Source organism: Coniophora puteana (assembly GCF_000271625.1).
Source record: "Coniophora puteana RWD-64-598 SS2 unplaced genomic scaffold CONPUscaffold_2, whole genome shotgun sequence".
NCBI classification, from domain to species: Eukaryota; Fungi; Basidiomycota; class Agaricomycetes; order Boletales; family Coniophoraceae; genus Coniophora; species Coniophora puteana.
The window spans coordinates 1,338,303-1,361,082 of record NW_006913054.1 but is presented as its reverse complement, the minus strand read 5'-3'; the positions used below and the strand labels follow the sequence as shown (position 1 = coordinate 1,361,082).

General features: G+C 49.9%; 7 protein-coding genes and 1 non-coding gene across 8 annotated transcripts; 5 read left to right on the top strand and 3 right to left on the bottom strand.

The window, feature by feature from the left end:
* Positions 1-219: 219 nt before the first annotated feature.
* CONPUDRAFT_162339 (uncharacterized protein) lies at positions 220-5,498 on the bottom strand. The gene is made up of 14 exons (XM_007766471.1): positions 5,351-5,498; positions 5,069-5,298; positions 4,943-5,016; positions 4,801-4,895; positions 4,638-4,753; positions 4,508-4,590; positions 4,415-4,457; positions 4,286-4,361; positions 3,600-4,232; positions 3,511-3,551; positions 3,287-3,457; positions 890-3,229; positions 621-838; positions 220-573 (listed from the first exon to the last, which is right to left on the bottom strand). The coding sequence occupies exons 1-12, from the start codon at positions 5,387-5,389 to the stop codon at positions 1,168-1,170; spliced, it is 3,663 nt and encodes a 1,220-aa protein (XP_007764661.1). The 5' UTR covers positions 5,390-5,498; the 3' UTR covers positions 220-573; positions 621-838; positions 890-1,167.
* Positions 5,499-7,757: 2,259 nt separating this feature from the next.
* Positions 7,758-9,680, top strand: CONPUDRAFT_97650 (MFS general substrate transporter). The gene is made up of 6 exons (XM_007766470.1): positions 7,758-7,833; positions 7,890-7,988; positions 8,043-8,706; positions 8,756-9,093; positions 9,139-9,180; positions 9,231-9,680. The coding sequence occupies exons 1-6, from the start codon at positions 7,775-7,777 to the stop codon at positions 9,484-9,486; spliced, it is 1,458 nt and encodes a 485-aa protein (XP_007764660.1). The 5' UTR covers positions 7,758-7,774; the 3' UTR covers positions 9,487-9,680.
* Positions 9,681-9,903: 223 nt separating this feature from the next.
* CONPUDRAFT_79741 (t-SNARE) lies at positions 9,904-12,633 on the bottom strand. Its single transcript, XM_007766081.1, has 13 exons — positions 12,587-12,633; positions 12,376-12,531; positions 12,176-12,310; positions 11,883-12,116; positions 11,728-11,836; positions 11,602-11,678; positions 11,436-11,555; positions 11,298-11,383; positions 10,724-11,248; positions 10,363-10,666; positions 10,268-10,311; positions 10,148-10,212; positions 9,904-10,098 (listed from the first exon to the last, which is right to left on the bottom strand). The coding sequence occupies exons 2-9, from the start codon at positions 12,397-12,399 to the stop codon at positions 11,101-11,103; spliced, it is 933 nt and encodes a 310-aa protein (XP_007764271.1). The 5' UTR covers positions 12,400-12,531; positions 12,587-12,633; the 3' UTR covers positions 9,904-10,098; positions 10,148-10,212; positions 10,268-10,311; positions 10,363-10,666; positions 10,724-11,100.
* Positions 12,634-12,742: 109 nt separating this feature from the next.
* On the bottom strand, positions 12,743-14,593 carry CONPUDRAFT_117455 (argininosuccinate lyase). Its single transcript, XM_007766469.1, has 8 exons — positions 14,514-14,593; positions 14,291-14,462; positions 13,981-14,238; positions 13,579-13,925; positions 13,434-13,518; positions 13,245-13,388; positions 13,109-13,189; positions 12,743-13,050 (listed from the first exon to the last, which is right to left on the bottom strand). Exons 1-8 carry the CDS (start codon positions 14,576-14,578, stop codon positions 12,811-12,813), a joined length of 1,392 nt encoding a protein of 463 aa, XP_007764659.1. The 5' UTR covers positions 14,579-14,593; the 3' UTR covers positions 12,743-12,810.
* A 132-nt stretch (positions 14,594-14,725) lies between these two features.
* Positions 14,726-14,808, top strand: CONPUDRAFT_t24. The gene has a single exon. It is a non-coding gene; the product is annotated as a tRNA-Glu (tRNA).
* Positions 14,809-15,277: 469 nt separating this feature from the next.
* On the top strand, positions 15,278-15,952 carry CONPUDRAFT_97640 (uncharacterized protein). The gene is made up of 3 exons (XM_007766468.1): positions 15,278-15,327; positions 15,381-15,534; positions 15,583-15,952. Exons 2-3 carry the CDS (start codon positions 15,427-15,429, stop codon positions 15,703-15,705), a joined length of 231 nt encoding a protein of 76 aa, XP_007764658.1. The 5' UTR covers positions 15,278-15,327; positions 15,381-15,426; the 3' UTR covers positions 15,706-15,952.
* A 341-nt stretch (positions 15,953-16,293) lies between these two features.
* CONPUDRAFT_117448 (aspartate aminotransferase) lies at positions 16,294-18,345 on the top strand. Its single transcript, XM_007766467.1, has 9 exons — positions 16,294-16,380; positions 16,582-16,631; positions 16,685-16,721; positions 16,779-16,896; positions 16,945-17,194; positions 17,249-17,584; positions 17,646-17,800; positions 17,857-18,026; positions 18,085-18,345. The coding sequence occupies exons 2-9, from the start codon at positions 16,622-16,624 to the stop codon at positions 18,239-18,241; spliced, it is 1,233 nt and encodes a 410-aa protein (XP_007764657.1). The 5' UTR covers positions 16,294-16,380; positions 16,582-16,621; the 3' UTR covers positions 18,242-18,345.
* Positions 18,346-19,165: 820 nt separating this feature from the next.
* Positions 19,166-22,359, top strand: CONPUDRAFT_48322 (ARM repeat-containing protein; the record flags this gene model as incomplete). The annotated part of the gene is made up of 10 exons (XM_007765883.1): positions 19,166-19,548; positions 19,598-19,701; positions 19,752-19,813; positions 19,866-20,583; positions 20,642-20,790; positions 20,838-21,139; positions 21,179-21,713; positions 21,766-21,872; positions 21,926-22,083; positions 22,133-22,359. The coding sequence occupies 10 exons, from the start codon at positions 19,166-19,168 to the stop codon at positions 22,357-22,359; spliced, it is 2,745 nt and encodes a 914-aa protein (XP_007764073.1).
* Between the last annotated feature and the right edge of the window lie 421 nt (positions 22,360-22,780).

The window sequence follows — 22,780 nt, the reverse complement described above, 5'->3', positions numbered from 1 at the left end:
GGTCGCGACTTTGGGAGTGAATGGCCCTAATGCCTGGGCACACATCGATCATAGGAGTCCCACCGTCCGCAAATCGTTGATATCCTAGCCTGCCGTGAAACATGCCCAAAAAAACGAATAGGCGTAGAGTGAATGGCCCTATTGACTCCGGTCAGTCAAGGGCGTGAAGCACGTGGCTGAATGCTCCAAAGTAACCCTGAAGGTTCAAAGGACCTCCATGACACGCCAACGTCGATATCTCAATGCATGCGACTCACTCATCCTCTTCCTCACACCCACCCAGAGCTGACAGTCATAGAACATCCAGGATACCAGGAATTCCGCATTGAGAATTGGAGGCTGGCCCGTGATGGGAGTGGGAGAATTGTTCGCGGGACGTCTACATGGGAGTGGTGGGATGTGGTAGTCTTTCTAGCCCTTTCGCTCGTATGGGAAAAGGTGAGGGTTAGCTCTACCTTGTAGATGTCTGATGTAAGGCAACAGGTTAGCTCAGAGGAGGTTTCTTGGCGCATCTGGTCATAGCTTGCACTACATTGGCTTTAGCCAGGTATAGGTGCAGCCAGGTTCTGCACGGTCTGTCTTGAGATCATCGTATCTTTCTTCGGCTGACAGAACAGTAGAATCCGTTCTTATTTTCCCCCTTCGTGGCATTCAGCTAGAGTCACACCATGGTCTCCCATCTCTATGCACGTTTTATGTGTCCAAGGATTTTGTTCCACTAGCGTCCTTGGACAACTTCATCATTCACGAAGGTCTGCGACGATGGGACATTCGCTACTATCTAGCGGCCGTGAAACATTCTAGCTCTGGTTCCATGACTTTGCATGTGGCATATCGGGTATGATTACCTCGACATCTCGTTAGATCTGCAATGCTGAAGCTTCAGCAGAATATCCTGCCTTATCTTCCTGTATTGGTCGAAGTTTATAACAGGGTGCAGACCAAGATAACTTCGGAACCATCGAGACATGAAATTCGTAAACAATTATCCGATGTCGGCCACCCACACTTGTCAGATTCATAAGCATGGTCTATTAGGTCGCGTAAATCCTGAGCGGCGCATGGGGGTTCTCTACTTAGTTCCAGTATCTAGCCATAAACATTAATATGAAATGTTACATCTAAGTACCTGTGAAGGGTCCGCCGCAAGGAGATATTAGTCTGCCATTAATCGCCGCCTTCTTCGCTTTCATAAACACTGAGTAGATCGTCATAACCTTCGTCGTCGCCATCTTCAGCGGCGCTGTCACTTTGCTGCGTAGAAGAACTATTCAAAGCCTTGCGCGGATGAGCAGGCTGCTCATGGCCATGCTCTTGGTTACTCTTTACACCAGCCGATGGTGTATCAGCAATAGCCTCTTGCGGTAGCGTGAGCGAAGGTGACGTGGGTCTACTAGAGTCAAACTCTTCTGCGCGGGGAGTCAGGGCAGCGAGGTCGTGATCATCGGGAGCATTCAGAGAACTCGGGCTGATGGTCTTTGTCTTTGTCAACTCTGATCGCAGACTATCACCGGTACGGATCGTTGGAGGCTTTGAGGGTCGTCTGAACCGAGGTTGGGTGCCCTTTGAAGGTGTCTTCGACGCTTCTGAATCAGATGTATCATCCCCTACATCCAGTGAAGCTCTGGATGCAGCAAACATTGACTTGGAAATTGTAGTTCTCGTTTCTTGTGAGTTATCGACCAGATCATTCATGGTTGGGGGTGGGTTGCTCGGAGGAGTTACTGGTCGCATGGGGGACGACGCTGAAGTCGGAGAATCCCACTGCTCTGTACCTTGGCTCCACCGCTTTCCAGAGTCAATGGACGATGTCCTTGAACTTGAGATACCCAATCGACCCGTAGATCCGGTGTCTGATGTTGTACCAGATAATTTCGATCCTTGTTGAAGGTGCAAAGCCCGATGAGCAGGTGCCATTGGAGACACAGACTTTCGATTTAATAAAACGCGTTTGCTACGGTTTCCTCCAAGATCCGACTCCCGGTCAGACCGGGACGTTGCGCTCTGTCTTGCCGATATGAAGAAAGCTTCAGATGGTGAGAGGGATGACAGAGAGGATACAGAGGCTTGTGTCGAATGTCCGATCGGTATATTGGACCACTGCGTGATTGAGGTTGTGCTAGTCGACCGCGAAGATGAGTTTGCTGAAGCAAAAGTGCGAGGGGTGATCGGTGAGTGTGAGGTAAGTAGCAATGGTCGAGGTCCGCTTCCATTCGCGGTAGGGCCAGCGGATGGAGATGGAGATTTCGGATTGCCTAAAATACTGGATAAAGAAGCCAAAGACATGTTATACAGGGAGTCACTTCCGTGTGCACCTGAATTGGAAGGATTATCGGTCGCCGATGAGTTGCCCCTCCGCGGTTGAGGCAAGAAGCTATCCCGCGGTAGGCGGAAGAAAGCAGGCCGTGGTGGGAGGTCATTGTCAACGATGTCTGGCAACGAGCCTCGCCTGCCAGCATGAGGAAAGTGGTCACGGAGAGAAGGTGAGGCCTTGGTCGTAGGAGGGAGCTCAGAAACTGTGCTCATAGGAGAAGATATTTCCGACATCGACGTTTTTGAGGTTCGACTACTCCAGACATCCCAAGCTCTCGCTCGCCAGTTCGAGCTTACCTTGGCTATTGTTGCCGCCGCGTCAGAATCTTTCAGATTTTCAGCGTAATTCCAAAGCCCAGGAGAGAAGGATGGATTAGTCTCCTTGGCTGCTTCAAGCTGTGGTGGAGGGGATGCGAGGGGAGAATGTGGTGGCGATAGAGGACTCGGAGGAGAATCGACAGGATCCATTGAGCTTTGGTTAGTGATACCTCTCCAGACGGTGTTAGCGAGGCGAGAAGTAAGCCCGGGCGTCTCTGTCTCATTTCCATCTTCGGCACCTTCAACGACCTCCTCTTCTGAGCTGTCCTCAGATTCTTCTTCCGGAGACGAATCCTCGCCTTCCTCGGAGACTTGGTTTGTAAAGCCCTTCCACATGGCGTTCGCCAGCCGCCCTCCCAAACCTAACGTTGTCGCATTCTGAGCCTTACCGTCGTCAGATCGTCTCTGAGAGATGTCATGGGCAGTTTGAAGGATGCTATCAATTCCTCCTGCTGTTTCAACAGGGTAGGTCTGAAGCAAAGTCATTCCTTCGGAAAAAGCATCGCTAAGCTCCCATGGGCGGAGAGGTGAAGGTGGTCTGCGGGCTAGGTCTTCCTCGACCCATGGAGTCGAAACGTGGTGTTCAGACTTCCCTAAACTATGCCATATCATGAGACCTCGATAAGGAACGTTGGAATTTTTGAGGAAGACTTACCACATAAGAGGAACCTTTGCTCGGACAAGGAGAGCGGTGCAGATGTCAACAAGGAGATCAAGCTTGGGGCTTGAGTCTCGCCTTCTCATGGGTTTCGACAGGAGTACATCCCATACCGCGCATGCAGAAGAGAAAGGAAGATTCTGGGACAGGAGACCAGCGATCCAAGAGCTTCATGCGGACATATCAACAAGAGGAAACTTTATGTAAATCGTATCACTCACTAGGAATAATGTGGCAGTGCAGGGTCTAGCCCTTTCGCGTGCTAATGGAAAAGGTTGGCGGTCAGAAAGAAGCAGGGTCCGTCACTTACTAGGTCTTCGGCGAGCTCTTTGTCTGCTACAGTCAACATCTCACTTAGGGTCTTCATCCATTTGCGACTCCCTTCCTGTTCATACAGTTCGCCAAACTCGCTGACGAGGGATTGAAACGCCCAAAAGGTATCGGCCTCAGTATGTGCTAAGTCGGCGGGGTCCTGCTCTTTCATGAAGACACAATAAAGAGGGACCAATACAGAAGGCAAGCACGGAGGTGGCTTCATTGGATGGAGGCATGAATGAACGAACAGGATGCGCAGGAGTGCCGAGAAGTGGGCATAGTGAATGTCGTCGTTGCCAGAAGAACTGCCGTCGAGCCTGGCCAAGTCCATCTTTTCCAAGCGCTTCATTTCAGCGCGTACTTTCTGGTCGGTGGACTCAGATTGATTGTGAAGGAGGGATATTAATCTAGCATTCAGGGCCCCGGCGCGATTGTCCTTCGTATCAGTATCGGTATCTTGGCTTGAGGGGCTTGTTTTCAGCCAAATGGGTTCGTCTACCAATACACTCGAGAGGTGGGTCGGCAAATTCAGCAAGAGAGTGGCAAATGTGAAGAGATTGCCGTGGGAAGTCGAGGGCTGATCCCCAAGTGAAGTGCCCACAACCGGTAATAGACGCTGTACCAGATCCTGAAGCCCTTGTGTTAGAGGGGAGTGGCGGTCTTACGGTCACAGTAGCTTACATAGTAACTCCTTCGTTGACTTTCTGAATCTTTAGACCACGAGGCCTTCGAAGCAGGCAAATTTCCCAGAAAGAGCCTATAAGAATAAGCATGGTAGTCTCAGCAAAGAAGAATGAAGTCAACACATACTTCCATACGCGAGGTCGTAACCATGAAGGATTATCGGGGATGCCTGTCTAGTATATGTGACATAGCAACCAGGGCAGTAAGGAAAGGCTTCACCTTGCCCGCACATGTGTCGCAATTGGCCCAGGTCCACCATGTGGGACCCGACAGGGTCCAAGATTCGAAGAAGAACATCTCGACTACAAACTTCAGCAGTTTTCAATAGCGCAAAAGGTCAAGGACTGACATGTCCTCGCGCAAAGGTTCGGAAACCCAGGAAATACCATGGCTCGCAGCGATGCCATGGAGGAACTGGTTCATCGTAGCGGCTGACGGAGAAGGCGAGGAGGTGATTCGCAAGACCTTGTACGTTGTCAGCATGGGCTCCCCAAACCATCAATGAACCTCACTCGTGGTGATACATGGCCGTTCTGCTGTTCAATTGCGAAACGGGCGAACTGATGACCTAAACGATGAACCAAGATGTTGCGCACGACACTAAAGTCTATGGAGGTGAAGCAGGTGATACGTGGAAAGTCGTCGCAGACTCACCTGGAAGTGACACACTAGGCGCGGCTACAATGATGCTTCCAGCAGCCTCAATAAATACCGGAGTTGTCGCTTTTCTAGTATGACGCGTTGAGTTCACTATCGTGACCAAGTGTGCACTCGACTCACCCCTCCTCAAGTTCCCGAAACCGCTCCAGGATAACACCTATGTGCATTTCCAATATCTCCATGAGATCTGCATCTGCTTCCTCGCGAAGAAGACTCTGGGCCTTAGCCCGTGCTTGGGAGGCATCGCCTTGCTGCAATAAATCTGCGATTTCGCGGCGAAGGGCCCGTCCGTGAGTGTCCTTCAGGCTTTGAAGTTGACCCAGGCGCTGCGCGGCGGTTCTCAATGTCGCCTGAGGCAAGTGATTGAGAGAAACACGCAAGTCAGGTTGTATGTCCGCGTACCTTGACCGAAGTTGAGTCCCAGGCTGACATGCCTGCCATGGCGGAAGATTGAAACGAGAGGGTGGAGACAAGGGTTCCGAAGACAAGACGTCAAGAGCAACCCTTGTCAGCCACCGTAGGTCCGGAAGGACGGAGATGAAGCTTGAAGGCTGAAGTAGGTAGAGAAACCGAGAAAACGAATTGACCAACGCCCTCTCCCCTAGCACTCAAACTCAAAGCGGGTTTACTTGACCGCACGCGGTTTACCGCGGTAAAAGGCGGTAAATTCTGAACTAAAGTAGTCTCGTACCTTTCTGTACCTACGCAACCAACATCTCTTCACCTTTAGTCACGGCATCCCCGTAAAATTTTAAGCAACGTAAAAGGATCGGTCGGGATCCGTATAGGTAGTAAAACATCATGCATATATGGGCGTGAACATGAGATGCATTTAGCCGAAGCAAGCGTCAACGTTTATAATTATTAGTGGCTATAACAAAAAAGACGATGAGTCCAAGACAAGCTCCAGCTGATTTAGATTATGACCATGCTAATATTTCCGTCACACTCGAGACCGCTGGCCAACTGCGAATGCCGCGGCTTCGGTTGTTAAAGAACCTGCGAAGGTTGTTAGCACAGTCATAGGTTCATGCAATCTCGACCCTGGTACCGTGCTGTAGACGTGGGGGAAGTGCTACAAAAGGAGGGGGCTGAGGAAGAAAACTGCGAGAAGGTCGATGGGAGTCCATGGAATATATACTTGGGTTCGTCGGTGTTATTGGAACCGACCAATGTTTCGTGGTATCTCGTTGTACGTTGTTCGGCATAATAAGGTCTGGGATTGGGCCCATAAGCGGAAGTAATGATGCATGATGAGATGCATCTTTCTTTTTGTTCTCGAGTGTTGTGTCGGGCTCGACATCAGATTCATTCAAGCGGGAGGATAGACAAACGACGCAAGAAAGAAAGCCCGCATAAAGTATCACTATTGCCTTGTCAGTTTACCCGTCGACACTTATGCCACAGGTACTCACAAAGCACAGGCACCATCCAGCAGGCAACCAACGTCAACGTGTTCATTACTTTGCATGTGGCAAGTTCATTGTTTTCTTTGTTAAGTATGGTGAGCATAACACTTGGTACAAACCTTGAATTCGAGGGTTACCTTTGCTAAAACAACCTTGGACAGGACTCATTTGCTGGGATGTGAAAACACCCGCAGAACCTACTCGAACTCAGATTAAAAGAAACGTGATGAACGAGACTACGTACTTATGTGGATGGTCAACAACAAGAATAGGCGTGCAGCATCGAGCCAGACACGAAAATGCAAGATTAATCTAAGTTGATAGGTCAAGTGAGTCAGAACAGGGAGGACAATGACATACAAGATAGGTAACATGATGACAGTGACTGTGTCGGTAAGAATGAAAATGGAGATGAGAGAGCCTGGGCAACAACATAAGGTGGCTTTATCTCGGCGCAGTGTTGATTGCTTACGGTCAAAGACATCGATAGAATCCCATCTTGCAAATAAATCCACCGAAAAAAGCACAATCCATACTAAACAAACAATGATGATACAGGCTGGAGGAGGCGTCACCACCAAGAGCAAGAGCTGAAAGTGAGGAACATACCGAAGAAGATCGAACGCGCCTTGTAAAATACAGGCAGGGGCATGTGTCGCACAAGAGAAAAGCCCAAAAGAACAAGAGTGTACAGTAGCAGAAAATATGATGGATCAATTGTAGCCAGTACAATCCGAGATTGACAAAGTCTTCGAGCTTCGAGTCTCAAACTTCGATGCCTAGCCAACACCCAGTCCTTCCGGAGGACGATGGAGGAAGGAGTGGAAACCTATTGCGAAGCTCCGCTGAGCGTTTTCACGAGAGAAACGTGGTAGCGGGGTGCCATCCAAAGTTGCTTTTAAGTAACCAATCAATGGTTATTATTGAAGTCGAGAACAACAGACTCTTTTGTTTGTCTTTGGTGTGCTTGCTGGATGACAAGACGTTATTGTGCCGGATTCGACTGTTACCTTTTATGTCCTCATATTAATATTGGCTTCTGTCACAGACCCGTAAATCACGAGCTCTTCGAGAACACGCCCTACCGAAGAAGACCGATGAAGAAGGACAAGGGGGCAGAATGTCTTGGAGATCGCAAACTGCGAACTGAGACCTTCGGTTTCTCCGTCGGACCGGGGGACTTGGTTGGCTGCTGCTGGCGACACCGAGTCCAATAAGGAAGGAGGCATATATAGTCAATGCGGGATCTCGGACTACAGGACAGGTAAGCCCCTCCTACTACACACACTCCTTTCCTAGTCATACTCTCATCACGTACTAAGGGCTACTGTTTCCTCTACTAGCCATCCCTATGGTCCTTAGATACCCACCATATCATCTCTAATCTACTCACAGCTGAGCTCGGCCACTAGCGAACATGTCTCATATCCGTCATCTGAACCTCTTCGTTACTTGCATATCTGCAGCTGCAAATGCGTTCGTACAATCCAGTCACATCCAGCTACCCCGTGCTCACATTGTACACACACTAGGCTATGCGCAGGCGGCGTGTTCACGTTCCCTCTCATGTCCCCTGCACTTGTCGCTCACCTGAAGCTCACCCAGCCACAGCTCACCACTATCGCCTTGGCGTGAGTTTGCCATTTCTGCGGCCCGGCGTGGACGTATACTTACATTCAGCTAAGTGGGATGATGGGACAATATCCCTTTGCCGCAGTCGTGGGCAAGGTCATTGACCGCTACGGTCCATGGGCCTGCTCGCTGGTTTCCGCCTGTCTGTTCTCGTCCGGCTTTGGGCTTTTCGCTCGGGAAATCGCAAAGACTCCGGATGATATTTCCCAGCCATCATCTAGCTCATTCCACCACCTCACTCTCTATTTCTTCATTGCGGGCTTGGGCACAGTCTTCTCGTATTTCTCATCGGTATTTTCTGCGTCCAAGAACTTTCCGGACTTTATCGGGATGGCTTCTGGAACCATGATGGCTCTGTTCGGGCTATCCCCGATGTTTTTCTCTCTGGTAGCATCAACGTTCTTCTCAACCCCTCAAAATGGGCTAGATGTGACACATTACCTCCAATTCCTCTGCATTCTATGTGGCTCAGTCCATCTTCTCGGCGCTTTGGCGTTGACCATACCGGCCTCCGCCAGAGTTGACAGTGACATCGTGTCTGAGGCTGAAGATGATCCAGAGGCAGTAGCAGATGAGAATACATCACTGATCCCTGGGAAGCGGCCTCAAGCTCAAGTGCAAGTCATTCCAGTGGAGGAGGCTGATGCCGTTGCTGATCTTCTGAGGGACGGTAACTTTTGGCTGTTAGCATTTGTCACCTTCGTTGTCCTTGGATCCGTGCGTTGCACTCCAGCTTTTTCACTATTTACACTCATGAGTTTTCCAGAGTGAGATGGTGTTGTCAAATATTGGGACCATTGTTCTCTCTGTGCCCGCACAGTCATCTTCTATCGTTAAGGCCTTTGAAGCGTCGAGCGATGCAACGACCTCCCTTCAAGTTAGGATTCTCTCCCTTGCAAACACGATCTCTCGCCTCTTGGTTGGCCCATTGGCGGATTTCATATCACCTGTTGCATCCCTCCTTCCTTCTGGTGAAAGAAGTTTTGCAAGGAAACACCACATGAGCCGTGTTTTGTTCTTGACATTCTCGACCACCGCCCTTGCTCTGACCTTCAGCTGGATGGTTTTTGGAGTTCGCTCTGAGGCTTCACTCTGGGCTCTGAGGTAAGGCCATCATTATTATGACTGTCAACGTACTCATTCATGTAGTGCTGGAGTTGGCATCGCCTACGGATGCGCCTTCACGGTGTTGTGAGTCCTTTCCCCTCTTCCCGCGCATTCATTTGCCGACCTCATGTCAGGCCAAGCCTTGTTTCTTCGATATGGGGCATGCCGAATCTAGGACGCAACTACGGCGTTCTCACATACGCGCCTTTCATTGGCACACCGTGTTTCTCATACTTATATGCCTTCGTTGCGGATCGCCAGCATCAGTCGTATGGCGTGTGCAAGGGGGTGGAGTGCTGGCAGTTGACTTTCTTCGTGAGCCTCATAGCGGCGGTTGTCGCGCTTTGCGTGACCCTGAGGCTCTGGAAGACGTGGAAGGGCATGATTTGATTTATATTGCCCTTCACCGTCGGCCTTTACACAAGGAAGCCTCAGGTCCATGGTGGTAGGTCAGATATATCATATGTTATTGGCTCTGTTATTTAGTCCTAATCGATTTCCAGAGTTACTCTCGTGCATTTGTACATATTATAATTAGACAGTCCTGAAATTGGAATACTTGCAGTTGTTTTCTTATCAATGTCATTGTACTCATATGCGTGACCCTATAACGCGTTCTCCGTTTGTATTGAATGCTTGAACTCGAATACTATGCGCAGTTACGCTCGTCGTGTACGGATGCACTATTGTGCATCCGGCGTCTCCACCTCGGAGACTTTATGTCAATGGTCGACAACCATCAACTTTACGCTGTTGACATCAGCTGGACCTCCTCGTGCTTACCCTTCATCGATTCATCCCGTAAATCTTTTAAGTTGCTTTTCACTAACCTCAGTGATATCATTGCAGCATAACAATGAGTATTCCACTGGCACCCTCCTTGCTACACGGATCTGCTGCTGCGATCATGGCCTATGGCTTTCTAGCCCTTCACTCACTGCCAGTAAACAACTTCATCATTACACAGAAGGGCGGTCACTTCCAGTACTTGACGATTCAAGGGTAAGCTCACAAGCTCAAGACCGTCGGTGTGCTCACTGTGCATCGACAGACTTGCGGTAGCATGGCTCACCATGGTCGTAAGCCTAGTTTGTGACGTTCTGCCGATGGGCAATGGTACGCCGCGCTTCCTATCAGCATTCACAGCTCGTGTAACACACCACACGCCCAGGGGCCCGAGTCCTCAAGAGGACCTTGCTAATGATAGCCCTTCCCGTAAGTTATTATCCCGACATCCAATGGTGTGATAACCGCTCTCGCCTGCAGCTGGCATTTGTCATCTCTTCGATATACTGGACATTACTCCTCTTGTTCCCTTCGCTCATTCTCCAAAAGATGTCTACGGAACAGGAGCCCTCGTCTGAGGCTGTTCCCGAGCTCTTGAGGATTCCACTTAATGTCGACCTCGCTTTACACGCTTCTCCATTGATCTCCCTTCTCATCGACTTCTTTGCCTTTGAAAAGAGATACCCTGCGAAACAGGTAAAGGGTGTGGCACCTCTGGTCGTCTTGGTTTCTACTATATGGTATGCCAGCTGGGCAGAATGGTGTGCGATGTTCAATGGCTCATGTGAGAACACATTCATACTATCCTTCGAGGCGGGAGACGCTCACAACATCAATGTAGTTCCTTACCCCTTCCTCACTGAGAACGACTTCAACGGGCGTGTTATCATCTATGTATCAGTTGCTGCCCTCGCCTATGTATGCTTCTGTGGCATCAATGCGTTGAAGAGGGTGTAGAAGACATAGTCTGATACCCTTAAGACTTGGAGTTTATTGACGACTGAACGACACCTAAATTTTGTCCTTAGATAAAAGTAACCAAGAGAAATCCGGTATCAATGACTAGTGTGGTCCGTGTTTCGACAATTCAGATATCTAACACGATTGTGTTGATAGAAAGAAAAGGGGTAAATCACGTATAAGATGAGGAAAAGTAAGTTAGATGAACGCTAGGGATATCGAAAGAATCACTGGTAAATGACATAGGTGAGGCTGTGATTACTTGCCACTGTTGCTATTGTTTTTTATGACAACTACCACGATGATTGCGATGATAATGAGGATAATGACAGTCAATATGAAGCAAATCCATCGCTTCTTGCGCGCCGAACGGGCCGAATCAACAGCCTTCACAGTGTGGCCCAGACTGGCATTCGAGTTAGTCGACACAGCCGGAAAGAGAAGATCTGGCGCACCCGGCTTCCATGTCCTTCTCCACGTCCGTGGCCGTAGCCTCAATGGTGTTGATTTGCTCGTCTTGCTGTTCGACGAGAACGCTCATCTAGGAATTGGACATTAGTATAATGTCCATGACATAAATAGCAAGTTTGTACATCGTTGAAGAGTTGTGCTAATTCGGCGATTGTCTGCTCGATGCGCTTGATATCTTGGTGCCGTTCTTGCACTTCTTGGTATGCTGCCCGCGAATCGCCATAGCGATTTGAGTTCATAAGCTGTTCAAGTGTGAGACAACATCAATCGAGTTACCTTTCAACATACCGCTTGGCTGAAGATCTGACCACCGCTCTCGTCGTTCACAATGGCCCTAACCTCGTCCGGAGTAGCATCGGGCTTAACTGGACGGGAACGGTGAAGTTATGATGTGTAGGTTGGCTAAATACTTACCGATCTTAAATTGCCGTTCCATGCGCTGCTTATACTTCTGACGATATTGCTGCTCCACCATCTGGTAGCTTTGAATGGCATCGACAAATTTGGACTTGACTAAGGCCGTCTTGATGCGATATAAGCACAGTCCCGCATTGTGACACAAGGCATACCTGCTGCTTGCGAATTTGTCCATCGCGGCCCGCTCCGCCCTGCCTCTCCAGAGCCTTGATACGGCGCTTGAGAGCTCCGCTTAGTGCACTAGTATCAGCTATGAGCTCCTCAAGCATCTCGTTGTTGCGTTGAGTGGCGAGCTCGTCGGTATTGTTGAGTGACCGGGAGTGGAGTTCATCAATTCTGGAAACATTGGCGTTGAAGGTTCTTAGCTCATCCTGGATAGAGGAAATCTAAAAGTGAGAGTAGTCAAAAACCAACTCGCCAGCGGGCGATAATGTATGCTCCCAACCTCGGAATAGAACGAAGACATATCATCGCCCGAAGCCCCACCCATGGGCGCAGTCAGGTTCGTCGAGCTGTCCTTGACATCCGACATCTCGTATGAATCGTTTTGACGGACGTATGGATTTCCGCCTTGCTGGGCCTGACAAGGAGCATATCACATTGACCGAGTTGCTTAGCAGACGGGCAGAAGTACTTTTGACATACCCTCATTGCTGCTAGTCTGTCCATATTGGACTCGGGTGGTCAAAAGGATGAAGAGATACGAAGAGAGCGAGATCTTGGGGTGCACGAAGCGGATGGAGTGCGAGACGGGCCTGCGCGAGCACTTGAGAGAGGAAGGACTGGGGGGATGTTAAGCGACTGCGTTTGATGGTTAATTGCAAGGGACACTGCAATTGCAACGGCTCGCACATACATAACAACAAACAGAAACAGGGGTTTGACGAGCTGTGTTCAGCGCACAGCAAACTCCTGTCCAATTCCCCTACTGACCCTGCTGAAACTTTGAAAGACACTGTTGAAACGTACACCGCACATGACTTTGCAGGTAGCCGCTCAAGCCGACTGCGCATGCTGTTTCATTGTGTTCATTGTGTGTATCGGTTAACCAGGCCGGCATATATACTCCGCACTTCATCATCACTGCACAATCTCTCTCAAAACAGCGATTTGCCTTTCCACCGTTTTCATGCTCGGACCACCTATTGCAGACCTCCTTTCCACACTCCTTTCAAAGTCGAACACTTGTACGACATCTTCCGAGAACCGATCATGCAATTTCTTGAAGTCCTCAGCAGTTAGCTCATTGAGCTGGCATTTTTGGGACTCTGCCAAGGCCACCGCGCGGCCTGAAATGTGATGGGTTTCGCGGAATGGAACCTGATGAGTGGTTTCTTGTTTAGCTGACAGCATATATATCCAATCAAATGGTATGTACCCCTTTCCTGACGAGATATTCAGCGAGATCAGTTGCGAGGACATCCATAGTGAGGGCCTGTCGCATTTTATCGCTATGCACCTTGTCATAGACATACTGATTAGCCAGTCTTCCGCAATGTGCAATTGTCACGCACCTTCATTGTGGCTATCACGCCCTCAGCAATCTGCAGCGACTTGGAAATGTTGTCGACAGTGTCAAACAAAGGTTCCTTATCCTCCTGCAAATCTTTGTTGTAAGTCGAGGGTAAGCCTTTAAGAGTCATTACGAAGCCGGCCATCTATTTGGTATTAGAGGTGAAGCTAGTCTCTTCACAATGACTTACATTGCCAAAAATTCGCCCTGATTTACCACGGAGGAGTTCTAGCGAGTCGGGATTCTTCTTTTGTGGCATAATACTGGAGCCAGTGCTGATGTTTTATTTTACCATACGTCAGGATTGGATACCATCGGCAAAAGCATAACTTTACCTGTAGGCATCACTCAAAGTCACAAAGCCAAACTCAGCGGTTGAGTAGATAATCAAGTCCTCGGACAATCGGCTCATGTGTGTCATAGTTAAGCTCGCCCACATCATGAACTCGACGACAAAGTCTCGATCGCCGACTCCCCACATGCTGTTCTCAGCAACGGACAGGAAACCTAGTTCTTTGGCCAGGAACTCGCGATCAACCACGAAAGGGTTCCCGGCCAACGCCCCGCTTCCCAGAGGCAACACTGAGATTCTGGGAATAAGCTGTTGCAGGCGCTCAAGGTCATAGCGGAAAGAAAAGGCATGGGAGAGCAAGAGATGCGCCCATCGGATTGGTTGCCCGCGCTGCGAAGGGAGACGGTTCAGGGAGGAAACTGGACTGGACGACATTGTTACGTACTTGCAGATGGGTATAGCCCGGCAGGAGAAAATTCTTCTCCTTATCTGCACGCTCTACCATCACTCGTATCAAACCTCGCAGACTGTCTTCAATTGCGGATACTTCGTCCAGAAGCCAAAGTCGCATATCGGTAGCTACCTGATCGTTGCGAGAACGACCAGTGTGAAGTTTACCCCCAGTTGGGCCGATGAGCTCGCTCAGACGACGTTCGTTTGCGGTGTGAATATCCTCATCATCAGGCTGAATTTTGAATCCTTCCTGAGAGCCTCTTAAGAACATGAGGGAGACCATTGACGAGACATCACGATACCTCTGAGGCCCATTCCTTCCTAACTTTCTCCAGCCCCTCAATAATGGAACTTTCTTCTTGATGTGTGAGGATGCCAACGCGAGTCAGCGCCTTTGCGTAGGCCTTGGAACCGCGAATGTCTGCATCATACATGCGTCGATCATAGCTCAAAGATTGATTGAATTCATGCATCCTGGCAGTGGTTGAATGGTGTCAATCTCCACTCGCGAAGAGAAACACTGACAAAGGATCGGTGTTCCCGGTGAATCTACCTCCCCATAGCTTTTGGCGAGTAGGTAGAGAAGCCATATATGCGAAGTTCACAAATAATGTCAGACAACAAAGAGGAAAGCAATGAAGTGAGATAGGTGCCAAACTTTCAGACGCAGATTAGTCGCGTTAGATCACGGCGCTTTAGTGCATTATATATTTGTGCTTGTGTTAACGTATTCATCATCCGATGTGGTGTAGTGGCTAACATTGCTGTCTTTCATATTATCTGATCACAGCAGCCCCGGGTTCGATTCCCGGCGTCGGAACGATTTTTGGGGTGCTCTCAGATCAGATGTAGCCGAATGATGCTTTATTTTGCCCTATCCGTGGATCCGTCATTAAGACGCTCACCAACGCTATGATAGAAGAAAAATAGACCCGATCAAAGATTAGGAGTAAGGGTTTCATTTTAAAAAGGTCGGCTGATGTAGTGTAGTAGATGATTATACATGCTTGGAGATCTTCCTGAAAATTTCACCGAGGACTGATTCGGGATAAGCATGGCTCCGTAGAGAGGTGCAACTGCCTCGGGAAGCGCCTGCCGACAGGATGGCCCGGTCCGTCCCCGAATAGGCGCTGTGGGGCTTCCTGACTGTGAGTTGACGGCAGTGCCACATTCCGTAGGGTCCGCTCGATAAGGCAACTCTCCTCGTGGAGACTGGGCTGACGCGTCCCGAGCTGTGTAGGTCTATATAAGACTGCTTTTCACTCCTACTCGGACACTTACTCCTGCTCCCTCCGTCGACCCGCCTTTTATCTCCTCTGCTGACCTCCTGCTCGCTACTGTAAGCTGTTTGAGATGTTTCCCTCTTACTATCTCTAATCGCCCGTCGCCCAGACTTGCCTTCAACTCACCGCTACCACCCCGTCATCACCCATCTATCATGGCCCCCAAGAAGCGCTGCCAACTCCAAAACGAGACTCCTTGCAACTCTGCAGCTCTCCGCATAGTTGGGCAGTGCCCACATTGTCGAGCTGAGTTCTGCGGAACGGTGAGCTTTCCCTATCTCCCCCGAGCCTTGGCTTATCCCAATGTCTAGCATCGTCTCCCAGAGCACCACAATTGCAACAAGCTTGAGGACTGTCGTCAACAAGCTTACGAGCGCAACAAGGCAAAGCTAGAGAGCGAGCGCACGGTGGCTTCTAAGATGACCACTGTTTAACGGGTCAGCCGTTAGCATTCACGACTATTGGTGTCCATCACCCTGTCGCATCGAGACAGCATGGCGAACTCTCACTAGGCGCCTTGAGGTAGACCCGACATCTATCACGTATTTATGTTTGCATTTCATTTCATGATACCACGCTAGTACCGTAGGCTCTCCCTTCCAACGAACATCACCTAGAGCTACCTTTCTGGGCTGTATCTTGGTTTAATAGACTGCTCTTTAATATTGCTTAGCACGCTCGGACACAATTGCACTTTGCCAGAGTGGGAGTGAGTTGAGGACCTTGCAAGAATGGAGTAAGTTGGTGCGCCGCCGCATCAGCTCCATGTCCGCCGCATTCACGAATCATCAGGGGTATATCTGGCTTCTCTATGAAACGCTGGCAGCGCTCTTAGCGGTTATGGAGGAGCTATAGCGGTGGAGACGACGAACGGGAAGCCGCTGGTCCCGCGGAGCTTTGATCGAGAGTGGACCAAGTAAGATCTAGTGATCAAGATTATTTAGTAACTCACATGCCCATCTTGTGATCATGAGCGTTTGCCCGCAACTGGTTGACGGTTCTTGCCCTTATAACTTACATTTCGCCTGCTTCATTTAAACCCGCATCTAGTCCAGAATCGCAACCCTCGCTATTTGATCATCACCCAACTCTAGGACCAGACAAAACAGGTGAGCTTGATCCCTGCATGTACATGATTCATCGCGGTGCTCGTACTATCACATGCGTACGCTTTCGTGTCTGCCCGTGCCGGTCTGCTGCCTGAGACCGACATATGCATACATAACGCTCTCACCTATCCCCTTCACGCATTACCACGTTTACTAGCCCGATCCCTCAAACAGCTACTAACATCTATTCATGGCGAATAGGCTTCACCAAGTACGCGACCACCTTTCGACTTCAAGAAACATGTCCGCAGGTGTGCCTCAAGACTACACCGTACTTCTCATTCTTGACAACCCTTCCCGATAGAGATTTGGCAGAATGTTCCTCTCGCTCCGCCCGACAGGTCAGCTGCGTCTCAGTCGATGTGCACGAATTTGGGCTGAAATAGAAATGTTCCCAGCATTTTCAAGTTGACTGCTGCCTACAAGGCCGATACCTTCCCGCAGAAAGTGAATCTTGGTGTTGGTGCCTACAGGGACAACGACAACAAGCCATGGGTTCTTCCTGTTGTGAAGAAGGCGAGTTTAGTTCGCGTTACCTGCGCTCATCGCTAACATCATGTTTAGGCTACCCAAATCTTGGTCAATGACCCTAATCTCGATCATGAATACTTGCCAATTACTGGCCTGCCTGAGTTTACTGGTGCTGCGGCGAAACTTATCTTGGGATCTGACTCTCCTGCTCTTCGCGATGGGCGCGTAGTCAGTGTGCAGACCATTTCAGGTACAGGCGCAAACCACCTCGGCGCTCTCTTCCTGAGCAAGTTTTACACTTGGAATGGGAGCAAGCAGGTCTACTTGAGTAATCCCACGTGGGGTAAGTCGGATTCATTTTCTGCCTTAACAGTAACGTTCAATGGCGTATGTTTAGCAAACCACCAGGCTATCTTCCGCAATGTTGGTATCGAGCCTGTCGATTACCCTTACTATGACCCAAAGACTATCGGGCTGGACTTTGATGGCCTAATGAACTCGATCTCGGATGCGCCGTCTGGATCGGTATTCCTACTTCATGCGTGTGCCCACAACCCCACTGGAGTGGACCCTACCCAAGAACAGTGGCAGCAGATTGCCAAAGCAATCGTAGCCAAGAACCATTATATGTTCTTTGATTGTGCATACCAAGGCTTCGCTAGCGGCGACCTGGACCGGGACAACTGGGCCGTCAGGCACTTCGTCGAGAGGGGCGTGCCGATGCTCGTGTGTCAGGTGTGTATCATCAAAGAAGTTTGAGGCCTATGGATGAAGGCTCATTTATATTAAATTGCAGAGTTTTGCCAAGAATGCCGGGCTTTATGGCGAGCGTGTCGGGGCTCTCCACCTCGTGTCACCGACCAAGGAAGCAGCGGATCGAGTGAGAAGTCAGCTCTCTGTGTTGCAGCGGAGCGAGATCAGCAACCCTCCTTCATACGGTGCTCGCGTGGTAGGCACTCGCGAAGAGCTATCGACTTTTGTTCAGACGATGATATGACTCCACAGGTTGCGTTGATCTTGAACAATCCGACTTTGTTCGCTGAGTGGAACCAAGACATCAAGACCATGGCTGAACGTATCATAACGATGCGCAAGGAGTTGCACCACCTGCTGACGGAGGAGCTGCACACGCCTGGAAACTGGGACCATATTATCAACCAAATAGGCATGTTCAGGTCGGTTCACGATTCTTGAGCGAAGACACAGGGGTCAGAGTCACTCACGGACTTCCAGCTTTACGGGAATTAACACGGACCAATCCAAATCCATGACGGAGAAAGCACACATTTATCTCACGACGAACGGCAGGATATCGATGGCCGGGTTAAATACTCACAACATCCGGTACGTAGCGGAAAGCCTTGATAAGGTCGTAAGAGGGGAGTTGTAATAGAGCGACGTGCAATGGTTGAAGAAGCCCTGTTAGTATAGGGCACTATTTGGCGGTGTTGATGGTGTACTAGTACTAGTAACGTTTAAGCCCTTATACTTATCATGTGCATGAATTGGCGTTATGTGCCCAAGGAAAGGAGCCGCGTGGCATCTCAGGCCATATGAAGGTAATGACATCACCGAAAAAATATGATGCCGATTCTGGACCTTAGGAACCTGGGTGGCCTTGGACACTTTGTGGTCCAAATTGCTCCCTCCCCCATTTCATCCCTCATTTCCGCTGGAATTCTGGCAGGCTGGAGACGCCAACTCCATCCGAGTGGCCGCCGTCCTTTTCTTCGCCCGTCTGGATTATTGGATCCTTCCAAACCAGTTTGGCCATTCTTCCCGACACGCCCGTCCTCCCCGTCCATCGCCCCGACCTCCGACCTAGCCACTCCGGGCCACCTGGGACCAACAGTCTGCCAACGCAGCAGCTCTCTCCAGTTTAAACCCCTTTTTTGACCGGTTAATTCTGGTCCTCCAGATTTCCAGACACACATTTCGGTCTCCGAGATGTTAGAGACGTTCTGTCTGGTCTGAGTGGTCCCTTTGCTTTGCGTCATATCTAGACTCGTTCCTTCACACCAAAACCAGCGCCGGCTCCTCGTGTCATACACATTGTATCCGTTCAACCTCTTCTTCGAAGGTTATCATTACTCCTAGTAGGTCACCTATATTCTTCCTCTTCCTCTTCTCCCTCAAGCAAGATCCCTTCCATCCTCTCCCGTCGACGATGGGCATCGTAGTGTCTCATCCTCGCCCCTCCCAAACCAATCAAGCCAATGTTCTCGTCGAGCAGGCCTCAACCCAGCCTAATCCTCAGCCCTCCTCCTCTCGGACGGCGACACCGCCCTCGTACATTAACCTTGCTCCCCCCTCCATGGTCAGGCACTCCATCTCTCCTGTCTCCTCTCCATCACCAGCCGCGGACAACCCCTTTGAAACACCTCCCTCCTCTCCAGGCCTTGTCTTTTACACGGCTCCATCCACCCCCATAGCTTCGCCGCAGACCGAAGCTGTACCCTCACCCTCAGTCCCACGAGATGCGGGTATCTACATCCACCCACCACCCCTGGCAGCCGAATCACAACCTCCAGCATCCGCTCAGCACCCCTCACCACCACCTGCTGAGCTAGAAACCATACCTTCTCCAGAGCTACTTGCTACGCCCGAGTTCGCATTAGACTTCACTTTTGAAGACGAAGGGCTAAATACTCTCGAGAAAATATACCTATTTTCACGTAGCAGAGCTACCCATCACAGGTAAGCTCTGCACTTTTGTAGCCATTCGGGCGCTGATCGCTGTGGACAGGGTATTCATCTCCCATGCACTGCCCAACTTCCTCATGCAAATCACCCCGCTGGAGGCTGTGGAATATGTATTACCCCTGTTGCCCAACTTGGCTATGGACGAAGGTGACGTTCGAGAGTTGCTACACCGCTCTTGAGACTGACCCAGCCCTCAGAAGAGGCCGTCAAGGAGGCTCTAGCAGCAGAGTTACCGGACATCATATGGTACTATCTCACAGTAAGTAGCGTTCAAGGTGATTCAACATTGACAACCTAACTATTGGTCGCAGCACTGTAGACTTGTTGACACTGCCGTCGACGAGGAGCAGCAGTTGTTAGAGGTGGCTGACGACGTCACTGTCATATCGGTCCAGTCCTTCACACCCATCCTGGGAACTTTGCTTCTAAGCCCCAACAGTATGGTTAGCGGCCCGGCAAGGCATGCGGTAGTGTTGCTATTAAGCCGGGCCCATGAAATTGACGTTGAACATTGCGGGGACTTCACAGCTTATGAGAGGAAGATCTTTGAACGGGAAATTCTGCACCAGGTCGTGATCGGGATGGGTAAACTTGATGGAGCTGTTGACGAACGGGACGACGAGCTCTCGAGCGGATCTATTCAGGAGAATCAGGGCGTCCACACTGCCCGACGGTCTTCTTTCAGTGCGAACAAAGCTGCATCTTTGGGGAACATAAATCCTTACTTTCCTGTGGTTCCACCAGCTGAACAAGAGCAAAACGTCAAGAACTCAAACGAGATAGTAAACCTTCCAAGTCCTCCTTTGGCCGCACCTTCAATAAAACCTGGCAACAACTCTGTACAAACTGCGCAAAGTCCCCCCGGTGATGATCTGTACACTGAAGACCGGGCTCTTGGTGAAAAGAAGCCTTTGTCTCCATCATCCGAGTTGGCCAATTACAACAATTATTTCAACGGCGATAACGAAGAACAAGCCGCTATTGGGCGGTTGTCGAGCATGAGTCTCATTGCTGCCGTAGCAGCTGGGAGTAAGTACTTGGGGTTGACATTATAATTCTGCGTGCCTCATTACGATTATGAATTTAGGTTCTCTGGATGAGGATATCAAGGGCATTTTCGTTAAGGAAGTTGCCAGAGTCTCTCAAGATCCCGTATTTTGGGTTCGTCGGGAGGCATCTTTCGCTCTGGGTGCTTTGGCCAAGGTTGTACCCCAAGAAATAGTTATCTGCTCTTTGGTAAGTTCATAGCACTTCACATACAGCTCTGAGCATAACCATTTCAGATACCTCTGTTTGAGTCCCTTCGGGCTGATCCTATATGGCACGTTCGACATTCTTCCATGTTCGCATTGCCCGCTCTCCTGTCACGATTGTCCCCAGCTGCTCGGCGCAGTTTAGCGCTGAACACCATTATACCACTAGCACGCGATGAATCTTCCTCCGTGCGTACCGGTGTTCTCGAAGCCTTGGGCGAGATCGTCTATACTTTTCACGAGGATGAGGATGGACCCCCAGAGGACCTTCTTAGGCTATTTCTCGGTCGAGAAGAAGACAAACGTGCTCACGATAAACGTCGGTCAACCCAGTCCTTACTTGAACAAGGCGAATCTCGATTTCCGTCAAGTGGTTCTCCTAAGTCGCCTCTTGATCTATTCTATGAGGATCCTGCGCGTCCTCTAGCATGCGCTTTCAATTATCCTGCTGTGGCGTTGTCTCTTGGACGGACTCGTTGGGATGAATTACGCCCACTATATGTTGCCCTTTCTCAAAATCGCTCACCCAAGGTCCGCCGCACTCTGGCAGCCAGCCTGGGAGACCTCGCCAACATAATAGGGCCGGACAGTGCCCGCAGGGATCTCAAGGGTGTCTGGCTCGATGCCATGCGGTGTGAAGAAGAGGGTGATATCCGCATGAAGGCCATTGAATGTTTGGCATCATTGTTGGATTCCCTGGACCCAGAAGGGCAGGACGAGATATATACAGGACTTGAAATTATCTGGAGTGAAGGATGGCTGCGCAATTGGAGAGAAAGGGACGGTATCATTCGCGCGCTTCTGAAGACCAATAGTCCTCCGAAGAAGTTTGAGCATGTTCATCGACTGATAAGGATTGCGTTACAAGACGATTTTGGTGGTGTGCGGGATGCGGCCATTGATACAGTAAGCTCAAATTTTGATTTGCATACATACATGCTAAGCTTCTTCCCGTCAGATTGCGGCATTTTGGGACCGCCGCAAGACTTGTGGTCAGCTCTTTGACAAGTTAGCAGCAGATATATCGGAGTTATCCTTATCTGAGCATCATAAGAAACGGATGACGTACGTGCTTCGCGAATGGATATGTCCCCGAGTTAAGTATGCTTTTAATCCAGCTTTCTCAAATGCATCCAAACCATCCTTGCAAAGTGCGAAGATAGCACCCTTGAATTGAACAACTGTTTTAGTCTTTCCGATGCACTAGGGCGACTTGCCACTGATGGTACTGAAGGTGTACGCATTGGCGTAGCGCGGATAATAGCTGTTCTATACGGTATTGTCTTTTTCGTCCAATGTCAACTCAACCTCTCATTACCTTTCAGACCGCTCGCAGCAGGAGTTGAATCCTATCACTGCTCAGCTGCGGGAAACGATGACAAGGCTCTCCAAGGATGCTTGCCAAGACGTTCGTTCATTCATGCCCTCACTGACAAGTGCAGGTACCCCGTTGCAACTGAAGAGTAGGAACGAAGCTCGCACTCACGAGTTCAACATATTCTCCAGGCCTCCTACTCTTCATTACCGTATTGAAGAGGCCCAGGAGTCATGAAGGAGTACGGAGCGACGGCTCTATTTATTGGTTGACCGTGCACTTTAGGCACAGTGACGGGGCGTTGGACTGCATCCTCTTGACGGAAACACTTCCAACGACGCTCTCACCTATCTGTCCCGAGCGCTTGAGGCTCTGCATAGCAGTATAAACAAAGGCTATCCTTAGGCCTGCCACGTGCAAAATGCTTTGTCCATGTTTCTGGTCTGGAAGGACCGAAGCTGCGCTTCATACTCGTCATGCCGTGCACTACTGTAGTGCCATCGCCTTAGATCGCCCTCGATCTAGCAGCTATTTACTTTCACTTTCTACATCCCATACTTCTACATTACAAGTTACGAGTACATAGTAATAGGCAACCTGCCAAGTTAGCTAGACTTGAGCTTGAAATTTGAGACGAGCGGTACGGTAGTCTCCCCTA